Source organism: Kogia breviceps, chromosome 17 (assembly GCF_026419965.1).
Source record: "Kogia breviceps isolate mKogBre1 chromosome 17, mKogBre1 haplotype 1, whole genome shotgun sequence".
NCBI lineage: Eukaryota > Metazoa > Chordata > Mammalia > Artiodactyla > Physeteridae > Kogia > Kogia breviceps.
Genome location: NC_081326.1, coordinates 46653785 through 46678300, shown reverse-complemented (window position 1 = coordinate 46678300; position 24516 = coordinate 46653785). Strand labels below are relative to the sequence as shown.

Genomic DNA, 24516 nt, shown 5'->3' with positions numbered 1-24516 from the left:
GAGGTCCTGCTGTGTCCGCAGGCAGCCTCGCAGTGATCCTCCGGGCAGAAAGTACCGTGAGCGGTAGATCGTGGCCTTCTCCCCAGGGCTCGAGGCCCTCCGGCCTCCACGCTGGTGGGTGAGCTGGGGGCCCAGGACAGGCTGAGGGCTGTGTCCTGCAAAGCTCCAGAGCCCCTCCCATGGCCGCCCACTGGCTGGGCCCAGGCCTTGACCTAATGGCAGCGGCAGTCTCCATGGGTCCCAGTCAATGGAGGCCTCAGCACCTGGAATGTGTGGACACTGCCACTAAGGTAACAGCTTCAATCAGCTTCAGTCTGTCCATTCAAGTTTTGGAAACTGGTACAGCTTAGATCAGTTGTCTACCCCCTAAGAGGTGGCCGGAGGTCAGGGGTAAGTTGCAAGAACACTGCACATCATTAGTTCAGGTCCACCTCTGTGGCTGGGGCTCTTCTCAAAAAAGGACAATTGTTGTGAGCTGGGAATTCACCTGACGGGCATTTGCTACAAGTGATTCGCTCCAGTTTAAGTGAAAAGCCTGAGGGCCAGCTGGGTCCTGGGCACTTGGCTCCCTCAGTGATGATGGCCGGGCAGGGTCTGATAACCTGGCCCTGAGGGCACCAGCAGCTGAGATCTGCCTCTTCAGCTGGGCCTGGGCACTGGCAGGACGACCCAGACTGGGTGCTGGATGAACGCTCCCAGGCAGGGTGACGGCCCACGCAGGGACCCCCTCCGCTTAGCCAGGGCCTGGAGCCTGGAGGCAGAAACTTGAGCCTTGGGACCTTGCCCTTTCTTGTCAGAACAGGGAATAACATTCATTCTGGCGGAGGTTTACAGGAACATCGTTACCTGACCACGACCTGACCTCAAGAACAAAGGTTCTGACACCAAGAAGTTTGACAACTAACTACACCGCTCCCTCACATTTCCTATAAAACGGTTTTGCTGAAAGCTTATGGGGAGTTTGGGGTTTGGGGGGCCTGAGCCACCCGTCTCCTTGCATGGCCCTGCAATATACCTTTCTCTGCTCCAAACTCTGATGTCTGGGTATTTTTTGGCCTCACTGTGTATCGGGCACACAGACTTGCGTTCCATAACGCTCAGGACCCACCATCCTTTAAGTACAGTTTAGATTTGTTTTTCCACAAAATGCATGACTTTCTACTTGTTCACATGTAAATGCGTCTGCCAATTCTAGATAACAAAGTGTGAACCAGATTTTGTTTTTAATTTTCCATTTAAACAGAGGAACGTGGTATAGAAAAATAATCTTCCCAAGAAAACTCTTCATTCTCCCCCTTCCAAAAGTAGGAACTCTAAGAACCATAAACACTGTTTTAAAAAGTCTAATCCTTTAAACATGGAGAAGCCCAAAGAACTGAGCCAAAAGAGTAAAGAACAGAGTTGGTCCATGGAAAAATCAAACTCACGAAACCCTTGCATCAATATTTACCTGCGTGGAAGACCACTTCATCCGTCAACCGGAGGCGGAACCTTTGGACACATCCTTAATCTTCCCCATTCTCTTAACTCCTCTTCCAGTTAGTCCCATCAATCAAACCTCTCCAAAGAGTCTTAAAAAAAAAACCTCTTCTTCATTCCCCTTGCTCTTATGCCAGTTTGTCTTTCCTGTGACCATAACCTATCTAGGTTCCCTGTTTCATTTCAATTCTTTATTCTGGAAAAACCTGACACTCCCACATCAAATTTAAGACTGTTCAAACCTATAATAGCTCAAGTCCTGAACATCACTTTCAGCATTTCTATAAAACATATGGACATTTACATTATATTTAGACAACACATTTGTTGCCTAAACATTTCATGTCTTTTTATTTCTGTTTGGAATGAAGATTAAAAATAATGTTTACCTAAAGATTAAGCAAAATGTTTACCTGTCTGAAGCTACGTCACTGGCAATTTGGTGCTTCACTCCTGACCCATTTTTAATAGAATCCTGTCTTGTGAGCCCATGAGATCGACTTTTCTCCACTGCAGGTACAGATAAGTCACCTGAGGGTCCTTGGAACGGGGCCTGCTCATGCAGTTTTGCTTTCTTCTCCTGAGGCGCCTCCTCATTTCGCAGTCCTCGGAGAACCTTTTGATCAGGTTGCTGTGGTGTATTAGATCCACTATTATAAAACCATGCTCCTGATTTAGTGAGGATTTCTTGTTGTTTTCGGCACAAATTACATACCCACATAACCTGCACGTGAATATACAGGGAAAAGAAATTAGTGTTTCCAAAAGTTAAAAGCAAATAAAAATAGAGACAACTCAAGCTAACAAAAAAACGACATGGTTATCCTTTCTGAAGTTAAAATGTAATCCTGATCAACTGCTATTGTTAATTAAATCACATATCTTAATTTTGTCAACAGATAAAATTGACAATATTTACTGGCAGTAGAAACACCAAGGTAGAATGTGAAATTACTAGTTGTTTATTTATATTCTTTAATTGCTTTTTATTTAAATTAGGGGCATAGTATAATACAAAGAAAATGGATTTTGAGGTTAGAAAAACTTGGGTCTAAATACCAACTGCAAGACTGGAAACTTGGCAACCTTCAACAAGGTACTAAACCTGCATAGCTATAAAACTTAGTTTCCTAAATGATAAAATAGAGAAATAGGTATAATAATATTCATCCCCCTATATTGTTTTGAGGATTGAAATAATTTATATAAAATGTCTGGCACAATGCCTGGTATATGTTGGACTTCAATAGATTACCTACTAATATTAGGTTAATCTTCTATCACCAACTATATTACAGTTTCTTGAAGGGGCTTTAATTTCTTTTGAGTAGCTCCTAATGACTAAAATAAGGCTAGGAACATGGCTGATCCTCAATAGAAACCTATTAATTGCTCATAACTTTAGTAGGACACTTAACATAAAATGTACCATTTTAACCATTTTTAAGTGCACAGTTCAGTATTAAGTATATTTCACATTTCTGTGAAACAGATCTACAAAATGTTCATCTTGCAAAATTCAAAGTCTATATCCATTAAACAGCAAATTCCCTTTTCTCCCTCCCCCCCATCCCCTGGTAACCACCATTATACACTTGATTTTTTAATAGATATGTTTTTCAGACTCCAGGAATCTAAGAATATTAAAACTAACATCTGTTTGACCAGAAAACCTTCGCCTTCTTCTGAAAAATATTTTTTAATTAGAAAAAAAATCATACATTCATGAAATAAAAGGTAAGTTAATATTTCAAGTGTTTTCTATGTTTTATGTCAAATATTGAATCTTACACAGCTCTCCAGATTGCTAAACATTTCCTCATAGTTTAAATAAATTATAATATAGATAATCGCAGTAAAAGAAAACTTCAACATGGTATTTTCTACTGATGCAAGAATGCTTTTGTAAAATACCATTTAAAATTTTTGCTTAACTTCTCATTATTCCTAGTTCACATTGTTTGCAGTTTATATCATACAACACTGTACTTGATCATTTTTTATTTTGTTCACTTTTCAAATTGTATATACATTTCTCTTTTCTCCAACTAAATTGAAAGCTCACTGAGGGCAAGGTCCATATCTTCTATTTGCATAATAAGACCTTATAAATTATAGAACAGTAAGACCTTCTAAATGTTTGCTAACTTGAATTCTTTTGAAGTCTTTCTGGGGGATGTATTATAATAAAATTTTTATACTATTACACTAAGATTTATGTTTCATCCATTTCCAAAACAATTAGCAATAACATCAATTTTGTGATTATCTTATTTTTAAAAGTAAATAAGAAAGTATTTTTGATACTAAAATACCAAAATCTCACTCAAATTTTTTAAAAATACATCATAGTTCAAATTTCTTTTGGTTTGAATACATACAAAATATAAATATATCTAACTCATCAATCGTCTCAAAAATCAAATTTCAACCAAGATCTTCAGCCTTTCAATGCCATCTTGTGGCAATTGTCGGTATTGCAGATATCTTTTAAAAGTGAAAGGCACACTAAATATAGAACCAGAAAATGTTAAAATAAATTAAATTTGAATTTCAACTTTTCTGCTTTATTTTAAACAAATTAGTCATTGTACAAATAGTATCATTTCCATATAGCTCAAAATGAAAAAAAGACTTGGAAGCACTATGGACTTAAGTTTTCCTCATCTGTTAACACCCAATACATATTAATATAAGATAAATGACTGTAAGTATGAAGGATGATGTCTGACTCTCTATGTATTAATACCCTTCCTATACTCTCTGGGCTATCCACATTGGTTGCTCTTTTTCGGACTAGATCCTATGTTCCCTCCTAAACTGCTGGCTTCTAGTAATCCTTATATCCTAACAACAAATTACCCTTCTCTTACTATCTCCTCCTACTCTTGGATTAAGAGCTTATTAATCCTTAAAGCTTAGGAAGCCTAAATTCACTCACTTAAATTAGTACAGGGACTGACACTTTCAACTGAAACACTTTAAACACATTGCAACTTGTAAATTGATGATACTGCAGGATCCCTTACAAACACATACACATGCTATGAGATGACTTTTCACTAATTGGTTGTGAAATAATTAATGTCTATTAGAGGTAAAGTCTGTATCCGTGGAAAAAACTTTAACTAATTTGAGAATATAATAGCAGGACTTTTGTTAATAGAACCCTTTAACCAATTAAGTTAACCAGCAAATGTATCTTATGATGAATGCTGTTAAAAATATCTTAGAAATATACATGCCTGTAAATCACCAAGGTTAGAGCCTATTAGTTTGGCTGGTCATCATTTATCAAAAAACATCTAGGCCCTAAGAATACAAAGACATAGAGGATTCAAAATTATAAGGTATTATTACTTTCAGTTCTAAATATGCCAATATTTGGGACTTCCCTGGTGGTCCAGGGGTTAAGACATCGCCTTCCAATGCAGGGGGTGCGGGTTCGATCCCTGGTCGGGGAGCTAAGATCCCACATGCCTCATGGCCAAAAAACCAAAACATAAAACAGAAGTGATATTGTAACAAATTCAATAAGGACTTGAAAAATATTGGTCCACAGGGCTTCCCTGGTGGCACAGTGGTTAAGAATCCACCTGCCAATGCAGGGGACACGGGTTCAAGCCCTGGTCTTGGAAGATCCCAAATGCGTGGAGCAACTAAGCCCGTGCGCCACAACTACTGAGCCTATGCTCTAGAGCCCATGAGCCACAACTACTGAGCCCGTGTGCCAAAACTACTGAAGCACGCGTGTCTAGAGCTTGCGCTCTGCAACAAGAGAAACCACCACAATGAGAAGCCCGCACACCACAACGAAGAGTAGCCCCCGCTCTCTGCAACTTGAGAAAGCCTGCACAAAACAACAAAGACCCAACACAGCCAAAAATAAATAAATAAATAAATTATTTTTTAAAAATGGTCCACAAAAAAAATACCAATATTTTCAAAGTAATACAGCAATATAAGAGATGGAACACTAGTGACCCAAATTTGTCACTTATTATTGTATGTTCCATTCCACAGACATCCTTGTTGGGGTTAAAAAGGAAAAAAAAAACACTAAGGAAAATAGAAATCTCTCTTTAAAACCATAAAAATGGTAAATGTAATAGCTAAACTGCATAGTCAAAAACAAAATTATGTTAAGTGCATACAATAACTAAAAGGAGTTTAAAGCTCTGAAAACTCTGATTTTCATCTAAATAGGGATAATAAATAATAGAGTAATTCAGAGAAGGGAAGGATTACTAGTTAGAGACTGGTGCTAGTGAGACCACAGGCAAAGCTCATAAGACCAGCTAACTCTGCACAGAATAAAAGAATTTACTAGACTCCAGTCTAATCAGACTACACTCTATTGCTAATCAACAATGCTTATAAATGTGTGCATTTGTCAGAAGTGTAAATTGATCAGTTTAACCCTATCACATGACTAGAAAACTGTGGAAGATGCTAGCTAGCTATTAAACTTACTTCCTTTTTCTCTTAGAAAACTACATTTCCCAATCTCCCTTGTAGTTAGAGATGGCTGTGATCATATGACTGTGTTCTGGCCAATGGATTATAAGTGAAATGATGTGTGCCATTTCCACGACCATTAAAAACTCTCATGTGCTACTGTCATGGTCTTCATTCAAGACCCTGGGGGGTAAAGGAACCACAAAAAAAGGGAACCTGGGAATCTGCATGAGTACTTGGAAAGGAGCCCTCTGATAAACAGCCACACCAGTGTGGACTTCACATTGGTGAAAAATAAACTTATATTATGTTGAGCTACAGAAACTTTTTAAGTTTTATCATTTGTAGTTGATATCATTTCCTTAACTAATTCAAATCTTTTTAAAGTACATGTTCTGGGGCTTCCCTGGTGGCGCAGTGGTTGAGAATCCGCCTGCCGATGCAGGGGACATGGGTTCGTGCCCCGGTCCGGGAAGATCCCACATGCCGCGGAGCAGCTGGGCCTGTGAGCCACGGCCGCTGAGCCTGTGCGTCCGGATCCTATGCTCCACAACAGGAGAGGCCACAACAGTGAGAGGCCCGCGTACCACAGAAAAAAATAATAATAATAAAGTACACGTTCTACTGAATGTGTCACCAGGAGAATCTCTGTATGTGGAGAACAATGCATTACTAAAACTGGAATATAAATGTGCTTCAGTGTGTTCTGGACCCAGCTTTCACTGAGTCCTAAGAACTGGTTGTGCACATTTCTTCTCTGCTCTGCATTCGATGAAGTAACCTGGATTACTTGAAAGTAGCCACGGTGAATGTTTTTAGAATATGAAAGTTAGAAAATGCCACAAATCAGGGCTTTTTCTTACAGAGAACCTGTTGTTAACATTTATCAGCACACCACTGAATATAATGTATCTCGTATAGTCTACTAAGTGATTAATACTACATTTAGTATTAGAAGATAAACTTGGATGACACTGTAATTTACCATAAAGTTAATTCAGACCAGAAAATTCCCATTCATTTATAGATGGGCAAATAACTATTAACACTAATTCATTAATTATTTATTCATTCATACAATAGTCACTAAATGCCTAGTATATGCCAGACACTATGCTAAGAGCTGGTGAATACAGCTCAGCAGACATAGCTTTTGCTGTGGAGTTTACAGTATAGTGGAGGAGACAATAAGCAAATAATTGCACAAATACTGTTTAATTACAATTGTGATAAATGCTACAAAAGGAATACAGTCACACCATAAATCCCTGGTGCTTCCTCTCCCCTGGCCCAGGCTGTGTTTGGAAAAAAAGGAAGAATGCAGAGATCTGCAAAAGGCCTAGAAATCCAGAAAGGTCAACTACAGTATTACCCTAGTGTTCCCATCATCAGATCTATGGTGTTTCTGTCCCTCAAAAGGCAGAATTCAGCAGCACTGTGGGTTACTAACCTACAAGCCCTTCCCCAGAGCTATCATGGTGGATCTGGAGAGTTGAAGTACCGGCCCATATCTTAGAGCAGCAGTCCCTTTTTGGCACCAGGGACTGGTTTATGGAAGACAATTTTTCCACTGACAGGGCAGGGGTTGGGGGGTGGATGGTTCAGGCGGTAATGCGAGCGATGGGGAGCGGTGGATGAAGCTTCACTCACTCGCGCATCGCTCACCTCCTGCTGTAGGGCCTGATTCTTAACAGGCCACGGACCTGGGGGTTGGGACCCCTGGCTTAGGGAACACATTTGAAAAACCTTAACCCTCTAGGATAGGGGTCCCCAAGCCGTCCACAGCAGGAGGTGAGCGGCGGGCAAGCGAGCAAAGCTTCATCTGCCGCTCCCCGTCGCTCCCCATCGCTCCCCATCGCTCACATTACCGCCTGAACCATTCCCCCCACCCCCATGCGTGGAAAATTTTTCTTCCACGAAAATAGTCCCTGGTACCAAAGAGGTTGGGGACCGCTGCCCTAAGCAGTTAAGGGATCAATGTAATTTCTATATAATAGGCTTCTAGATTAAAAAACAAATATCAGAAAAATTTCCTTCATCTGATACCCCAAGACAAGCAGCAAGACTTTCCCAGATTCCCCATGAACCACAAGCATGGCATCTCTAGCTACAGTCATATTTGTAAGCTGATACAAGAGAGTTCAATGGTGTCATCCTTAAGTCCCTCAGGAGACAGCAGCAGTACAGAAGAAACTTTAACTTGGAACATCTCCAAGTCTTATGTGGCTATTGTTGTGGTTTTGAAAAATTACTCACAGAGAAACTTGTTTATTTCTCTATTTTTGATAATGATTTTTCCTCAACAGCACATTAGCCACATTTCTTTTAAAGCCACCTACTAAATTTTTGTCTGCTAAATAGCTCCTTTGGATAAATTCTCTATATCTGATATTACTTCACCTTCCCCTGCTGTTTTCCAAGAAGGTATCTGGGTGTCCCGTGGGGCTTCTGCTGCTGAAATCTGCAGCTCATCTAACTCACAGTCTGGTACTGCTCTATTGAGACAGGACTGTGCTCCACTGTTGACCTGACCTCACTTCAGCTCCCAAGGCACTGCTGGCTCCTCTTAGTCTCAGAACAATCCTCCATTCAGCCATGGCCCAAGCTACCTGTACTGCAGTCTCTTCTGCAAAGTGACCTCATCCCTCACCATGAGCGGAGAGTCACAACAGGGACATGGAGCTACTTTTGTGTCCTCCATGCTTTCCAGAACTATCCTGTTACTAAGGATAGTTCTGGAAAGCTAATGCTGGCAGGGCATCCAGAAAGATGATCTCTTCCAAGAACCTCAAATAATAAGAAGGGTAAGAGCTGCCCTTTGACTGAACCAATATGTATCCTCATCCTGAGCAAAGTCTAGAAAGAAGAGACTAGAACATACCTCTGATCACCTACTAGCCTTACCTCTGTCTTTCTCCTTCCTCATAATATACAGAAATAGAAGGGGCAGGCTCTTCCTAGACTTCCCTTTTCTGTATACCTGACGCTTTCCCCAAGAACCCTCAGTCTTGGACTAATGATCTCCAGGCTACCCTTAACCCACCTGTTACTTTCCTGGCAAAAAGGAAAAAAGAAGCCAGCTTACTGATAAAATAATCTAAACCGGGAGGCACTTCAAATATACTATACCTATTACACTGTGATCTGAATACTGTCAGCTATGTTCAGAGATTAATATTCGCCTAAGTATAAAGTAGGAACCAGATCCACAGAGAGCTTCAAGTTTCTGATAAAACGGCTGATTCCTCTGCTCTGGGAAGGAGTTGTGGGGTGGGAGGCTGCACAGCACAGAAAAGGAATCTAGTCTTTTAAAAGACAGAAAATGAAATGAAAACGAAAGACAATTAAGTTGAAAATATAATCGTTTGGCCATGCAGTCAATATTACTGAAAATTTTGGGTATCTGCACTGTTTATCAAAATAAAACACACAATTGCCAAAAGTGCAATTTTAATTTATACTTAAAACCTCAGAGAAATTATAGAGAATTAAAAATTATAGTGATGTCTACCACTCTGCCTAAACTTAAACCTTTACACCTCTTTCCTTAAACTCTACTTTTATTTCTATATATTGGTTTGTCTTATGTCATGATATAAATCTTACTTTTAACATTTTTCAGCTAAAATAGACATTGCTTGTACAGAAAGACTTTTGTTTCTGCATCCAGAATTTTAGCTTATAAAAAAATAGAAATAAATAAATTAAATTAAGTTAAATTAAAACAAAAGAGAAATGAAGGCAGATAAGCAGAGCTGAAGCCTCGGGGCCACTGTGCCCCCAGCCAAAAAGCAGGCACCGATAGCTGAGAGCATAGCTCTTTTGGGATAACAGAAGAAAATGTGCCCCATATAAAATGAAAACCTGGAGTCAGGTTTACTTCTTGATGCCCAGGTCCTTCTTCACTAATAAAAGGAGCTGAAAATGCTATAGAAAGCTGCCTCAACCTACAGATTACACATAGCTGTGGGTTCAGAAAAGTGGGACACAGTCTTGTAAGAAGACGTTGAACAAAGCCAACCATGACCTTGGTTTGTATATATGAATTTGCAAGATCATTAATTTAAAATACGACTAATATATTCATTTGCAAGATGACTAAATATCAAGATGAAAACAAGATCCCAGCTCACTCCTAAAGACCTGGTTCTGGATTGGAGAGCCCAGATACTGCATGAAGGCAATCACAAAATTGTTAATAAGGATGGGATAAGCTCAGGCGAAAGGCAGAAGGGAGGAAAAGAGGAGGATAAAGAGAATAGGAAGAAACTACAGTGAAAACTATTTAAAAAATCATCTCACAAAAAAAAAAAAAAGAGGTCTAAATGGTTTTACATTTGACTTCTACCGAACACTGAAAAAACAGATAATCCCAAACTTTTTCAAACTATTATAGAAAGGGGAAAAAAAAAAAAAAGGTAAGGTCCCCAATGCAATTTATAAGACTAGAAAGATTTTAATGGCAAAATCAGAAAAGGGCAGTAATTAGTTTCCTATGGCTGCTGTAACAAATTACCACAAACTGGTGGTCTAAAACAACAGAAATACATTCTCTCACAGTGCTGAAGACCAGAAGTCTGAATTCAAATTCAGTATCAATGGGCAAAAATCAAGGTATCAACAGGGTCATGCTCATTCAAGAGGCTCTAGGGGAAATCAGTTCTTTGCCTCGTCTGGCAGTCAGCTTCTGATGGCTACCAGCATTGTTTGGCTTGTGGCCATGTCAATCCAGTCTTCAGGGACAGCATCTTCAGATCTCTCTCTGCTGCATCCTCACATCACCTTCTCTGTGTGTGTGTGTAATCCCCCTCTTATAAGGATACAAATGATTATATTAAGGGCCCAGGTAGATAATCTCCCATCTCAAGATTCTTACATAATGACATCTGCAAAGATTGTTTGTTTGTTTTGCTATATAAGGTTATTCACAGGTTCAGGGATTAGGGCATGGATATTTTTTTGAGTGGCCATTTTCAGTCTACCATAGACAATACAAAAGTAGAATTATAGGCCAATAGCACAAATAAAAATGGATGCATTGATCTTAAAATCAAATGCTAAATTTCATACAGCAAATATATATAATAAAGAACAAAAAGAACCTATCGTGACAAAGGGAAGATTATAACAAGAATAGTTTAATATTAGAAAATATACCAATGTAATTCACCACATTAATGGATTAAAATAGAAAAAAAGTGATCATATTGATATAGAAAAACCATTCAGCATTCATAAAATGTAGGACTCATTCATGTGAAAATAAAATCTAGCAAACAAAAAATAGAAAAGCAATACTTAAGCCTGATAAAGGGTATCTACAAAAACTTATATCCTATTTTATACTTAAAGATGAAAAGTAAGAGCATTTCCCTTAAAGTCAGGAATGAGCTCAAGATCCCAAATATCATCACTTCTATTCAACACTGTCCTGGAGGCACTAGCTTATCAGTAAATCTCACATACACAAGACAAGAAGAAGGATGAAATAAAACTGTCCTTATCTAAACACTATATGATGTGAATACCATTTGAATATGACAGAAAAATCCAAGAAAATCTACAGACAACATATTAGAAGTAATAAGAGAGCTCCATAAGTTTCCTAGATCAAATATGGACAAAGATAAAACAGCATTTCAGTACACCACTAATAACCAATCATAAACATTAAAAAAATAATTTTAAAGATACCTGTTTCAAAGAAAATTAGTATACAAGAGTCTAAAAGAAGACTTACATAAATGAAGGATATACTCTGTTGCAATGAGAAGACCAAATACCACCAGGATGTCAGTCTCCCGAATTAAATCTATAACATTCAGTGCGATTTTAATCAGACCCCTACCATGTTTTTCATAGAGTTTATCAAGCTAATTCTGAAATGAATATGGAAGAGCCAAAGATAAGAAAATCTAGATAATTCTGAAGATAAGTAACAATTTAAGGTGTACTTACTCTACTTATTATAAAGTGACAGAAATTAAGACAGTGTGGTATTAGTAGAGAAGTGGTAAATAGAACATGAAGCATACTAGAGGCTCTAGAAACAGACTCTCACACATGCCAGTGATCACATTACAAATCAGTGGAGAAAGGACGCACTATTAAATTAATATAGCCAAGACAACTGGTTGTCCATATTGGGGAAAAAATAGATTCACACCTCACACCATATACAAAAATCTGTTCCAAACAGATTAAACACTGAAACATGAAAAGACAAAACTTCCAAACTTTAGAACAAATGTCAAGAAGCAAAATATGTTTAACTCAAATACAAAGAGCACAAACTAAAATTTACTATATTAAAATGTTTAATTTTTGAATAGTACTATAATATGATAAAGTAAAAGAAGAAACCACAATCTGAAAGAGGTTTTACTGCAATGTATACAGTTTATAAAGGATATGCATTCAGAATATATGAGGAACTTCCATAGTTCAGTAAGAAAAAGACAAACATCACAGCAGAATAACAGGTCAAGAAATGAATATACAATTCCACAGAGAGCCCCAACTGGACAATAAACAAATAAAAAGCAGCTTAATCTTATCAGTGAAAAATTACAAATTTTTAAAAATTAGTTACTATTTCACTCCCATTAGTTTGACAACATTTAAAAGTCTGACAATACCAAGCATTTCAGAGGAAGTAGAGGAGCCAGTACTCAGAAACATTCCTCCCAGGACTGCAAAACAGTTTGGAGATCCATTGTGCAATATCTAGTGAAACTGAAAATGGCTACTTATATACTCTATGATCCAGAAATGCTACTTCTACCCTGGAGAAATTACAAGAAGACATGAACAGGGATGTTCATTGAGCACTACCTCTATTAGGAAAAAATATTAGATAACCTAAATCAGCGGATAAACTAGCATATTCATGCAGAAGAATTATACTCAGCAGTGAAATGAGTGAATTAGATTTAGATGAATCTAAATTTTGAGATAACTCTCAAAATACAGAGTTAAAGAAAGCAAGTTTCAGAAAAATATATACAGTATGATCCATAATATAAAGTTTAAAACCTTGTAAAATACTATATATGGTTTAGCAGTGTTTAGGTATTAACTTAAACTATACAAATAAAAACATGTAGAATGATAAGTATCAAGATAACTGCTCTATCTCTAAAAAAAAACAAAGAAAAATACTAAAAAACTGGCAAAATGTTAAGATTTGTATAACTGCTCGGTAGTCTCTAAACTTCTCGACATGTTTGATATATTTCTAAATAAAAAAGAGAGAACCAATTAAGGTTAATTGGACTAGTGAAAACATTTACTGATACTCAGAATCATGCTGAAAGGAAATGTGTATTTACCATAAATATATTAGTTAACTGGAACTAATTACTTAACTTTCATACAAATATAATTTTTAAAATACAGTACAGCTTACTTCCAGGGTTTTGTTTTGTTTTGCTTTTTATGGAGAGGTGTGAGTGAAGGAGTCAGATTACATAAAAGGTAACCAATTAGCTGTACATGTTTTGTAGTGTTGTTTCTAGTTTTCTTTACATCAAAGCACTTGATTCATTTTATAAACTCCCTGTTCTAAATTAAATTTTATCCAAAAAACTAGGGAAGTGGTTGTCAAAGTAAATTAGTCATTGAGGAGAATTTAATTATACATTGATTATTATCAGAATAAGTAGCTGTTGCCTTCATAATAAATATTTGACTTTTAAATCTTATTTTAATTCAGAATTGCATTATAAATTTAAATTTCTCTAAGTGTTTTTAAAAGAAAAGACAATTCTTAAAGCAGTAGGTATATCCAGCAATTCTAAGGGAAGTAAACATTTCTGCAGTTATTAAGTTTTCCCACTAGTCTGTGCTATAGCACTTTGTTCAATCTGGACTACTGGCTTCTTTGCATATTAGCACTACATTGTTAACCTACATTTTTCCCTAAAAATAAATTAAATTTCAGTTAAAAATATAATAACTTTAATAAAATTAAAAAGTGAGTTGAAAGAGCATCATTATTCTACATTATAAAATGTGATGGTATGAATTAGAATAATTATTTTCCATTGCATGTTAACTTACTCAAAAATTCAATAGAGTACAAACGTACTATCAGTTGACAGTTTTCTTTTCCAACATATATAACTTAAAAGTTATGCTTATAAATTATAGAACTATAAAATCATTTCAATAAATTTAAATTAAAATTATGGCTTAAATTGGAGGAAAGCAAGTTTACTTTTTCTTAAAATATAAAGCATATTCACCTAGGTTTCATTTAAAATGGAGAACAGAACATAATTTCTGAAGAGGACATCTTATAAAGGGAGAGGCCAGAACATAATTACATGAAGGTTAGAAAATGATGCTTTATCCAAATTGAAAAGAATCAGAGGTGTAAAACTAAAGGAAATAGTAACAAATCACTAACAAAACATGGTGGTATGGAAATCACTAGAACACTCTTGGGAAAGAAAATTTTAAGGAAGAGGCATTAATTCAGAGAAGAAAAGTTCTTTAAAACTTTAAGATTAATGGATAAAACTATATGAGATTCTTGCAAGTAAATTTCCAGAAGCCATGCACTACTATATAGACTTCCTTTTGCAAATTGTGCTCCTTGCTCCTATAACTGCTAAAAGGCAATAACATCACTAATCATACAGTCATCTGATCTACTTCAAAGCACAGTTCAATGTAAGGGAAGTCCAACTTGGCCCACCCAAGGGAGATTTACTATTCTATGAAAGATAAACTATCATAAATCTATCACAGCACAAAATTAAAAGGACTGACTTTTATCTAGTTTCAGTGCATTTGTATTTTGATTCATCTCAAACTTAACGAAGCCAAAACTCAATTCCAGACCTTCACCCACAAACTGCTCCATCCACAGTCTTACTTATAGCAGTTAATGGCAATTCCTCATCCTCCCATTTTGCCTTGGGCCAAAAATCTTGGAATAATCTTTTTCTCTCATACCCCACATACATTCAACTAGAAAATCGTTTCAATTCTACTTTTAAAATATATCTACAGAGATGACATCTCACCACCTTCAGCACAACCACCCTAATCTAAGTCACCACCATTGCCTGCTTAAATTATTGCAATATCCTCATAACTGGTCTCCTAGATGCCACTCTTTTCTCACTCATTAATCTATCCCAACAAAACCATCAAAGTAAACTCTTCAAAATGTTTTAAAATGTTAAGTCACGTCATGTCACTTTTTCGGTCAGAATCTTTTCATACTCCCCATTTTGCTCAGAATAAATGCCAAGTCCTTACAGAAGGTCCTCTGCAGTCCAGAGATCCAGAAGGTCCTCTGCAATCTCATTGTCTAACTTTGTGTCTCACTATTCTCACTCACTCATTCTGCTCCAGCCACAATGACTTCCTTGCTATTCTTCCAACATGTCAAGCATGCCCCTACCACAGGACCTTTGTATTCGCTATTACCTCAATCTAAACTGCTTTTCCCCTAAATATCGGCAATGCTAGCTCCCTCATCTTTTTCAAGTTTTTCAAGTTTCTGCTCAACTGTCATTTTTCAAGACCATCCAAATTAAAATTCCAACATCACCCAAAATTAAGTATCTAGATTTTCATTTTCTCCAGGGCACTTATACCTTCTAATATTTATTTATCTCATTTGTTGTGTGCATCTCTTAATTAGAATATACTCCCCAGGAAGATAAGAGATGTTTGTCTATTTTAGTTCACTGCTATATCCCAAGTACCTAGAAAACACCAAGACATGTTCAATGAATGAGTGAATTAATATATTAACGATAAGTATGTAATAGTTAAACATTACTTTCTTTAAAATGTTTGCCTAGCAAATTTCTATAATCCAAATACCATGGACCTCATGAAATTGTCTTTATGGAAAAAATAAAATAACATTTAAGAATTTCCCAAATACAAGTATTATTATGAAATATATTTTTTCTGATAAAAAGTCAAAATGCACGAAGTATTTTAAGATCATTTTACATGTATTAAAATTGCTGAAGTATTTAAACGAAAGTAAAATATGCATAGCTTACCTTAGAGGTTTCCAGACTTGTTCAATCAATGTCCTACTTTTGATCTAACCCAACTGATTTCAGAATACTACTCGTTTTTTTATTGTGGGTGAGGGAGAGATCACATTTAATTATGTGTGTGTTTGTTGTTTGTTTTGGAGGTGATGGATATGTTTATCACCTCAAATGAGGTGATGATTTCACGGGTGTATGCATATGTTCAAAGCCATCAAATTGTATACATTAAATATGTGCAGTTTTTTGTATAACAATTGTCCTGCAAAAAAGCTGTTCCAAAAATTAAAAACAAAATTGTGGGAACTGCATTGGATAAGTTGAGAATAGCAAAATGATGTACTAGACCCATGCTTCTCAAACTGTAATGTGCATTCCAATCTCCAGGGGAACTTGTAAAATGCAGATTCTGATTCCTAAGTCTGGGGGCAGAGAGGCAAGGATTCTGAATTTTTAATAACATCCCAGGTGATGCTGCTTCTCCTCGTCTGCAGACCACACTTTGCACAGACTGGACTGTGAGTCAAACTCTAGGCTCTAGCCACAACCCTGGTACTACTACTAATAGCACCACCACCATAACCACTACCATTGCCATTGCTACGCTACTAACAACGAACAGAACTTTCTGAGTTCTCACTATGTTCTAGACACTCATCTAATTCTTGCATATTTGTTATCTCATTTAATCTACACCTTAGGTATGGATGAAGAAACTGAAGATTGAAAAGGTTAAGTCACATAGAAAATGTCTTCCAGCTGATAAGTAATACAGCCAGAATTCAAACCCCAGCCGCTTATGACCTAGGACATTAGATTTTTTTGCATGAAGTCCATCCTAAGTCTCATGTTGCAGATTATTTTGGCACTCCTTGGTTCACATCCGATTTCAGCCATGTCTATAGTGGACAGCGGTGGCAGCAAATGAACTCAAAAGAACTTCACACGCCCTGTGATAGATATGTTTTTTTAAAACAGAAAATAATAAGTGCTGGTGAAGATCTAGAGATATTGTAACCTTTGTACATTCATGGTACACATAAAAAATGGTACAGTCTCTGTGGAAAAGTTTGGCAGTTCTTTAAAAATTAAAAAATAGAATTACCATATGACCTAGCAATTTCATTACTAAGTAATACCCAAGATAATTGAAAATATATGTTCACATAATTTACATGTAGGACCATAAGTATATGGTCCTAACAGCATTATTCATAATACCCAAAAAGTATAAACAACCTAGATGTCCGTCAGTTGGTAAGCAAATGTACAATATATGATAAATCCATGCAATGGGATATTATTAAAGCATAAAGAGGAATGAAGTACTAATTCTTGCTACAGCACAGATACCTTAAAAGCATCATACTAAGTGAAAGAAGCCAGACACAAAAGGCCACATATTGAATAAATCCATTTATATACAATGTCCAGAATAGGCAAATCTATAGAGGAAAAATAGTGGATTACTGGTTTCCTGGGTGTTGGGTGAGATGGGAGTGATTGCTAATGGATGCAGGGCTTCTTTTCAGGGTGATGAAAATGTTCTGGAATTAGGTAATTGGGAGAGTTGCACAACACGTGAATATACTAAAAGCCACTTGAAAATGGTGAATGTTATGTTATATGAATTATAGCTCAATTTTAAAATGTTTAATACTTCTGCCGAAAATCTCAGGCCAAAATGTTTTTTCCTGTTTTGGGTTTCTCCACAATCAGATCCTGAGCCAAAGATTTGAATGCAAAGTAGTTTGTTTACTTGAAAAATGATACCAAGAAGTACAGTGAAAGATTGGGGAAGTAAAACATGGAAGGAAAAAAAACCAATAAACAGTCAATTAAAGAGTACATTATTTCTGGAGGCAAATGGAGCTTAGTCTTGATGGAACCCTCTTAGAATCATCCCACTAAGAGGCAAGGAGGCTGGGGTATTTATCTACTAGCTCATTGGCACTTCTGTGCCTCTCCTTCATGTTAAGCCTATTCCTTTGGCCATAAAATGCCCTTAGGCAGAGAGATGCAGGAAGCTACTGGTATGTTCACGAACAATTTGTAGGTGTCATCTGGGGTGAGCTAAAGGCTTATCAGAAGGTTACCTAGAGCAATTGCTACAATTTAACAGGTGAATTCTACCACACTTTTAAAGGATCATTAATTCATATCTTATATAAATTGTTTCATAAAGCTAAATTTAAAAAAGAACAAAACTCATGTAACTCATTTTACGAAGCAAATGTAATTATGACATAAGACAAGAAAAGCACGGACCAATTTCATTCACATAAGGGTAGAGTCAAAACATAAACCAAAACTTAAATGACAAAATCCAAGACAAACAAACAAAAAAAACATGTTATATCACTATCAACCACAATTTAACCCCAGGAATGTAAGGATAGTGCAAAAGCAGAAAATCTAGTTAAGCAATCAATATAACAGATTAAAGAAGAAAAGTCATATGATTATCTCAATCAATGAAGAAAAGCATTTAATAAAATTCAATACCATTTTATGGTTTAAAGTAACTTAGAAAACTAGGAATACTAAATTAACTCCTAGGAAAACTAGTATCTCTTTACCTTGAAAATCAAAGTCGGAATAAAAGGGCATTTCCTTAGGTTGGTAAAAATTATATATCAAAAACCCTCAGCAAAGGTTACACTTAATGGAGAAGTTTTAGATCCCTCCGACCAAATAAAACTTCATTTTCTCCCACACGTCCTTAGAGCATAAAGTAGTCTATGCTTGCAAGATAAAAGTAGGCAGAAGAATCTGAAATATCAACAAAACCATAAGACAAATAATCCAGAAATATAGATCCTTATTGCTTACAGGAGATGACAGAAATGAGGCTCCAGCTGTGTCATATTGTTAATGACCTTGTTAACTGGGTAAGTTGTAAATAAACTATAATGTAATGTGTTTTTTTGTCATGTCAATAATCTGGAGTTACCAATTCTAAGAGAAGATTTTCAAATCAACACTAGCATCACCTCAATGGAATAGAAATTGCAGATGAGCAAATTCACCTAGCAGTCTTATTATACATGAAATCGTGATTTTCTTAACTTAGTTTCTCAATACAGCAGATAAGTATTTATTATAGATAACTGACAAATAGCTTGAGAAGAAAGCAATATGTGGCTACTTCCTGTCATATATTCATAATACAAACAATATACTTGTAGATGAGATATTGATATAAATGGAGTTGTGTCAACAGCTAATGCCAATACTTGCATATATGTACAGAGTTTTCTTCTGTGTTCAGAGAACATTAGGGATGCTACAGTTATACATCCATGACTAACGACGATACTGGCTGAACAAACTTTGAAAAAAGCCATAGCAAGAATCTAATTCTGATTGCAATAATACTAAAAAATATAATTTAAGGGTAAGAAGTAACTGACATTATCATTTTTAATTGGCACTGTTCTTTATAAAAATATTTTAATTGCTAATAAAGTAGATCATACCTTATAAAGCCTGTTTGTGACATGCTACCCAACAATAAACTAATGCCATTTAATAACTTGTAATTTGTTAAAATCCATTCAGAGTTAAGAAGAGAGTTATGAGAATATATAAGAAAATGCCCTCGGATATATACCCCTTCTAGAAAAGTGACTCCAAACTGTGAAAGAATGCACTGCTCCAGAAAGACCATAAGAGAGACTGCTCTTGATACATTATTGTAAAACAACAGCATGAAACCATCTCTCTTGCTACACATCCTTTATCTGCAAAACATTCAAACCTTAAAGAAAGCTGTTAATGTTAGAAGAAGAATACTCAAGGTATTAGAAATTTACAAGTAGAAATCAAGACTGACTTTGGAAAACTTTTACAAATTAATATTGCTCACAGTTAGAACTAGAAGGTCCTATATAACCAAAAAAAAAAAAAAAGTTATTATTCTGCTCCACAAGTGAATAGCTAAAAAGATGCTAGCTGGTAAGTCCATCAGCACAATTTTATTAAACCTTTATAGATACTGCCATACTTTGTAGAGGTCATAAAATTTCAGGAGGCATTTTTCAGCAAGCAGATTGTGACAATAACCATGGTAGATAGAAGATGTTACTTACACATTGATTAATCTATAGATGTTTCCAATCATTCCCAGTTTTGCTAAAAACAACATAACTGATGGAATTATAATACAAAGCGACTTGCCCAGGAATCAAATGGTGACGAGATTTCAAAACTGTGAATATCAATATTCAGGTTGTTTGGGGCTTAGCTGGCAATGTAGGATCTCTGTGAATGGAGGTGATTCAGTGAGTAATCCCAAGAAATAGCATTATGGATAATACCTGTAACTTTAAACCCTTCATTGAGAACATTTCTATTCATAAAGGAACTGTCCGCCAAAAGTTGAGTCCCTATTTCAGTATCAGATGCTATTATTAAAATGGGAAATATTATTACTGTAATATTAATATATAACATTCAATTTTTTTCAAGTGACATGAGTAAATGTGGTCTACTCATAAACAGCTTTTGTCACATTTAAGAAATCACATTAAGATTATCCAAGAATATTAACTTTTTTTAATTGAAAAATAAAGTGAGATTTTTCAGAAAATTTCATTTGCCTAATCAGTTTGACGACAAGGACTAGCTTTACATAGTAGCTCATATGTTACATATTTTCCATAAACTAAGTTAAATATGCAGTTCTAAGATATTTATAAAAATAATTTAAAGCAAAGGCAAAATAAATTTATCACTGTAAATTGTAATTGATAGGTACTAAAATTAACATTTTCCAAATCATTTTTAGTATACTGGTTTAAACAAGATTCCTCTAAGTGAAAAAGTAATAAGAATAAATAGTCATTAATAAGTTTTGGTAAAGTCTTTTTGGTATAACTCCCAGAAACTGACAGACTGAGTCACTAACTGGGTAACAAATCATTTTGCAAGCCTGGTGTTTGCAACTTCTTGCTTTGAACAAACTGAAGAAAAACCTAAATGAATGGTCAGCTCTTATATAATTCAAAATAACTTTTGATGGTAGATAGCTAGATTTTTTTGTCACATAATTTGGAAAGGGTTCCAAGAATTGAATGAATCATTATAACTAAATCTCTATTCACATTAATGTGAACAAATTTCTAGTCATGTACTCTAGTTGTCAATGTCAACAAATTTCTTCAGTACTTGCATCTATAAAATTAAAGAAATAAAAATTGAATTGATGCTGCATTCTGTCTCAGTCTGTAATAAGTAACATTCACATATGGATTTATGAACAAAGTTTAAAAGAAAACCAGTTCTATCCATTTCATTAAGAAATAAATTTCTAGTAAATTTTATCTTTTATATTTAATAATTTTTAACCAAACTTTATATTAATGTTATTTTAACCAATTGTGAATTAATAATAGACTAAATAAGTGGTCAGCTGATATATAACTTAAAATAATTATGACAGTTTATTATATTTACTATTGGTAATTATCATAAATTCAATCCATTAGACATTTTTCAAAACTTTAAGCCTTATGGTAACTGAAATGTTTTAAATATTTAATTTAATATATATTTTTTACTGGAACAAAGTATAAAAAGGTGATTTTTTTTAAAGATTCTAGTGAAAAATATATGGGGATAAAATATTGTGAGGGAAGTGGAATGTAAATACATTTTCAAGGAAAAACAAGGAAGGAAAACTTTCAATTGTTAAAAATGACTTTGTTCATTGATTTTTTAAGAATAATGGAAGCTGTCAAACTGATACATGATTTTGAAAATATTTTTAAAGAAGCTATAACTGTTTTACTATAATGTGTCGGTATTAGTAATATGCTAGAAATTATACTCAGCAACCATTTAAACATACAATGAAAATGTTAGATGTCATCTTAAAAAATATGTGATGAGGTAAAAAGTTTTAATAAATTAAGTTGGGGACTTGATATAAACACATTTCAATATCAATGTCTGAACTAAAGTCTTAGCTACTGCTTATAATATTCAGCCTCCTCCACTCCCAAACTTCAGACTAGTCAAGTTCTCCAATCCATAGTTAACTTCTATTGAGTTAAAGTGCACAACATTTTCTGAGCAGAGTCCTGTAGACTGTAGGTGACCATCCTCTACAACAAGCCCTTATAACCCAGGCCTTGCCTATTGAGGTCTTCCTTCCCTTCCCCACCAACTGACTGCTAAGAAGCCAGCAGGAATCTCGGTTAAGTCAGCATGGCTTATGCAATAATACCCACTAAGATTCTATTTAATCACCACTTATAAAATTGTTTCTACAAGAAATTATCAATATATTTTGAGTTCCAACTTGGTATGTAAAGAATATATATTCTTCCCCTCCTTCCCTTCACTGCCCCACAATACGAATAGTAGTGATTATTATGAAAAGAGATGAAAAGCTACATATTCCTGAACATGTAAACATATTCCCGAACATGTAAAGAGAATGTAAACTTGACATTTTTGACCAAAAAAAAAAAAAAAAAACAGTACCTAACTCAATCATTTGCCAGACATCCTGAGTTAAGGTACAAAGAGCAAATAGGCTCTCCAGGCCAGGAACAAAGTTCATATTTATGAATCACTTCTTGCTTAAAGGTTTCATCCACAGGCTCTCTGTATACAATTTTATTCTTCACACATATTCTATCTTTGGAAATCTAGGATTCATGACATACTGATTTCTGAGTGTATTAATACTGAAAGAAAGGCAGTGCCTCAAGTTTTAAAAGGTATGATCTTTAGAGTCAGATAAATCAGTGGTGTCTAAATTTTACTATGCATTAGAATCATCTGAGAAATATTATAAAAATAAACATCCTGGGGATCACCCTTAGCTAGTCTAATTTGGTCAGTCCAGTGTGTGTGGAAATGTGTAATTTTTTTTAAAGCTTCCCAAGATAATTCTGATTAAAACCAATCAAAGGATAAGCATTAGAGAACTCCTGAGATAAATCATCCTAGATATGACACTTGTCTTAGTTGGGGAACTCTGGGCAAATTACTTAATCCATTTGAGGCTGTGTCTTCTAGATTTTTTTTAAAATGCAGATAATTGAGCTCATGAAAAAGAAAGACTGTGTTTTATCCAGTTGTATAATCAATGGGCACAGCATCTGGTCATTAGTAGCTTCTGAATAAGTGTTGTTGATGTATTGTACATTTAGGAATCCTTAAATGCAAGAAAATTCAATCTACTCTTTCTATTAAGGAATATCTGCATACTGTTTGGGAATTTAAAATTCATGGAATATATTTTAAGTACATAGCAAAAAGTTCTCAATTAAAAAAATTTGCTTCTCTGATGCTCACCTGTCAATGCTTATCAACTGGCACACGAGTACAGCAACCATGTGTGTATTAATATAAGCAAAAAGGCTGTGGTAGTATTGACTACAACAGCTACAGCATTTAGGAACTCTAAGAATGGAAATACATCTTTCATTTTTAATGAAAACCACTCAAAAATGATTCAATATATGTAATTTTGAGATAGTTTTTCAAGACTATCCTTTTTTATTTTTTCAGAGGTACATGTGGTATGCAATTTGGAAAAGTAGATTTGGTATTAATACTATTTTTAATATAATACAGAATACACTTAAATTTTCATTTTTTATCAATAATTCTAAATTGCCTCTACTAAGCAAGAATTTGTTGCCATAAAAAGACATAAAAATCAAATTGCATCCATATGAAATGAATTTTGGTGGTAATGTTTAATGCAGAGATTAAGTCACAAGTTTATGGATAAATCAGAAAATAACATAGCTTCCTCACATCACCTTTCATTCTTGATATATCCCAGTCCTAAGAAAAGTCTCATGCTCAAGTGAGGTCAGGCTTTCACCCCAAGAGTTGGCTATCTATTGGGCATGATGAGTCAGTTATGTATTTATTCTGTTTCTTAATTGTATGAGATGACTTTAATTACATTTGAGTTAAAATAAGGATGAAAACATTAAACCTCTTTCCCTCACAGCTCCTACAGAGCACAATAATTTATTAAAAAAATAAGTATATACAAAGAAAAATAAGAAATTGAGAAATTAAAAGGTTTTCCATAGAAGTAAAGAAAATTTTTTCTCTCAGCTTCTTCCTTTCTATAAACTTTAAAACAGTATTACAGAAGAGTAAGAATATCTTTTAATTATACAGGAGGAACAACAATCATACACAATCACTACCTAAAAAGGGGGGAAAAGGAAAAAAGCTCTTGCCCATTTCATTCACTCTACAGGCACTGACTAAGCACCCAGGACTAATACCCAGCCAGTATATGAAAGTATGGAATAATAGCCATTGTCTATTCTGACTAGTCAGTTATATATTCTGATTGGTTCGTGTCAAAGGATCTGCTGATTTTAAAATAATTTGAATATCAACTGTGTAAGTATCTCCTATCTCTTAGCAATTGTATTAAATGCTTAGGATAAAGAATTAACAAAATTCAATCTTTGCCCTCAGGAAAACAACAGGCGAGATATACAGGTAAATGAATAAATTAGAGTACAACCTGATAAGGACGGTAATAACATTCAGAAGATACTGAGCAAGG

General features: G+C 35.3%; 1 protein-coding gene across 38 annotated transcripts in view; it reads right to left on the bottom strand.

The window, feature by feature from the left end:
* The window catches only part of RIMS2 (regulating synaptic membrane exocytosis 2), a 552349-nt gene that overhangs the window by 381191 nt on the left and 146642 nt on the right, over window positions 1-24516 (bottom strand). For all 38 annotated transcript variants that reach the window (XM_059042501.2, XM_059042514.2, XM_059042509.2 and 35 more), the window contains one exon: window positions 1893-2203. In XM_059042501.2, the coding sequence (XP_058898484.1) occupies window positions 1893-2203 (311 nt within the window). The remainder of the gene's footprint in view (window positions 1-1892; window positions 2204-24516) is intronic.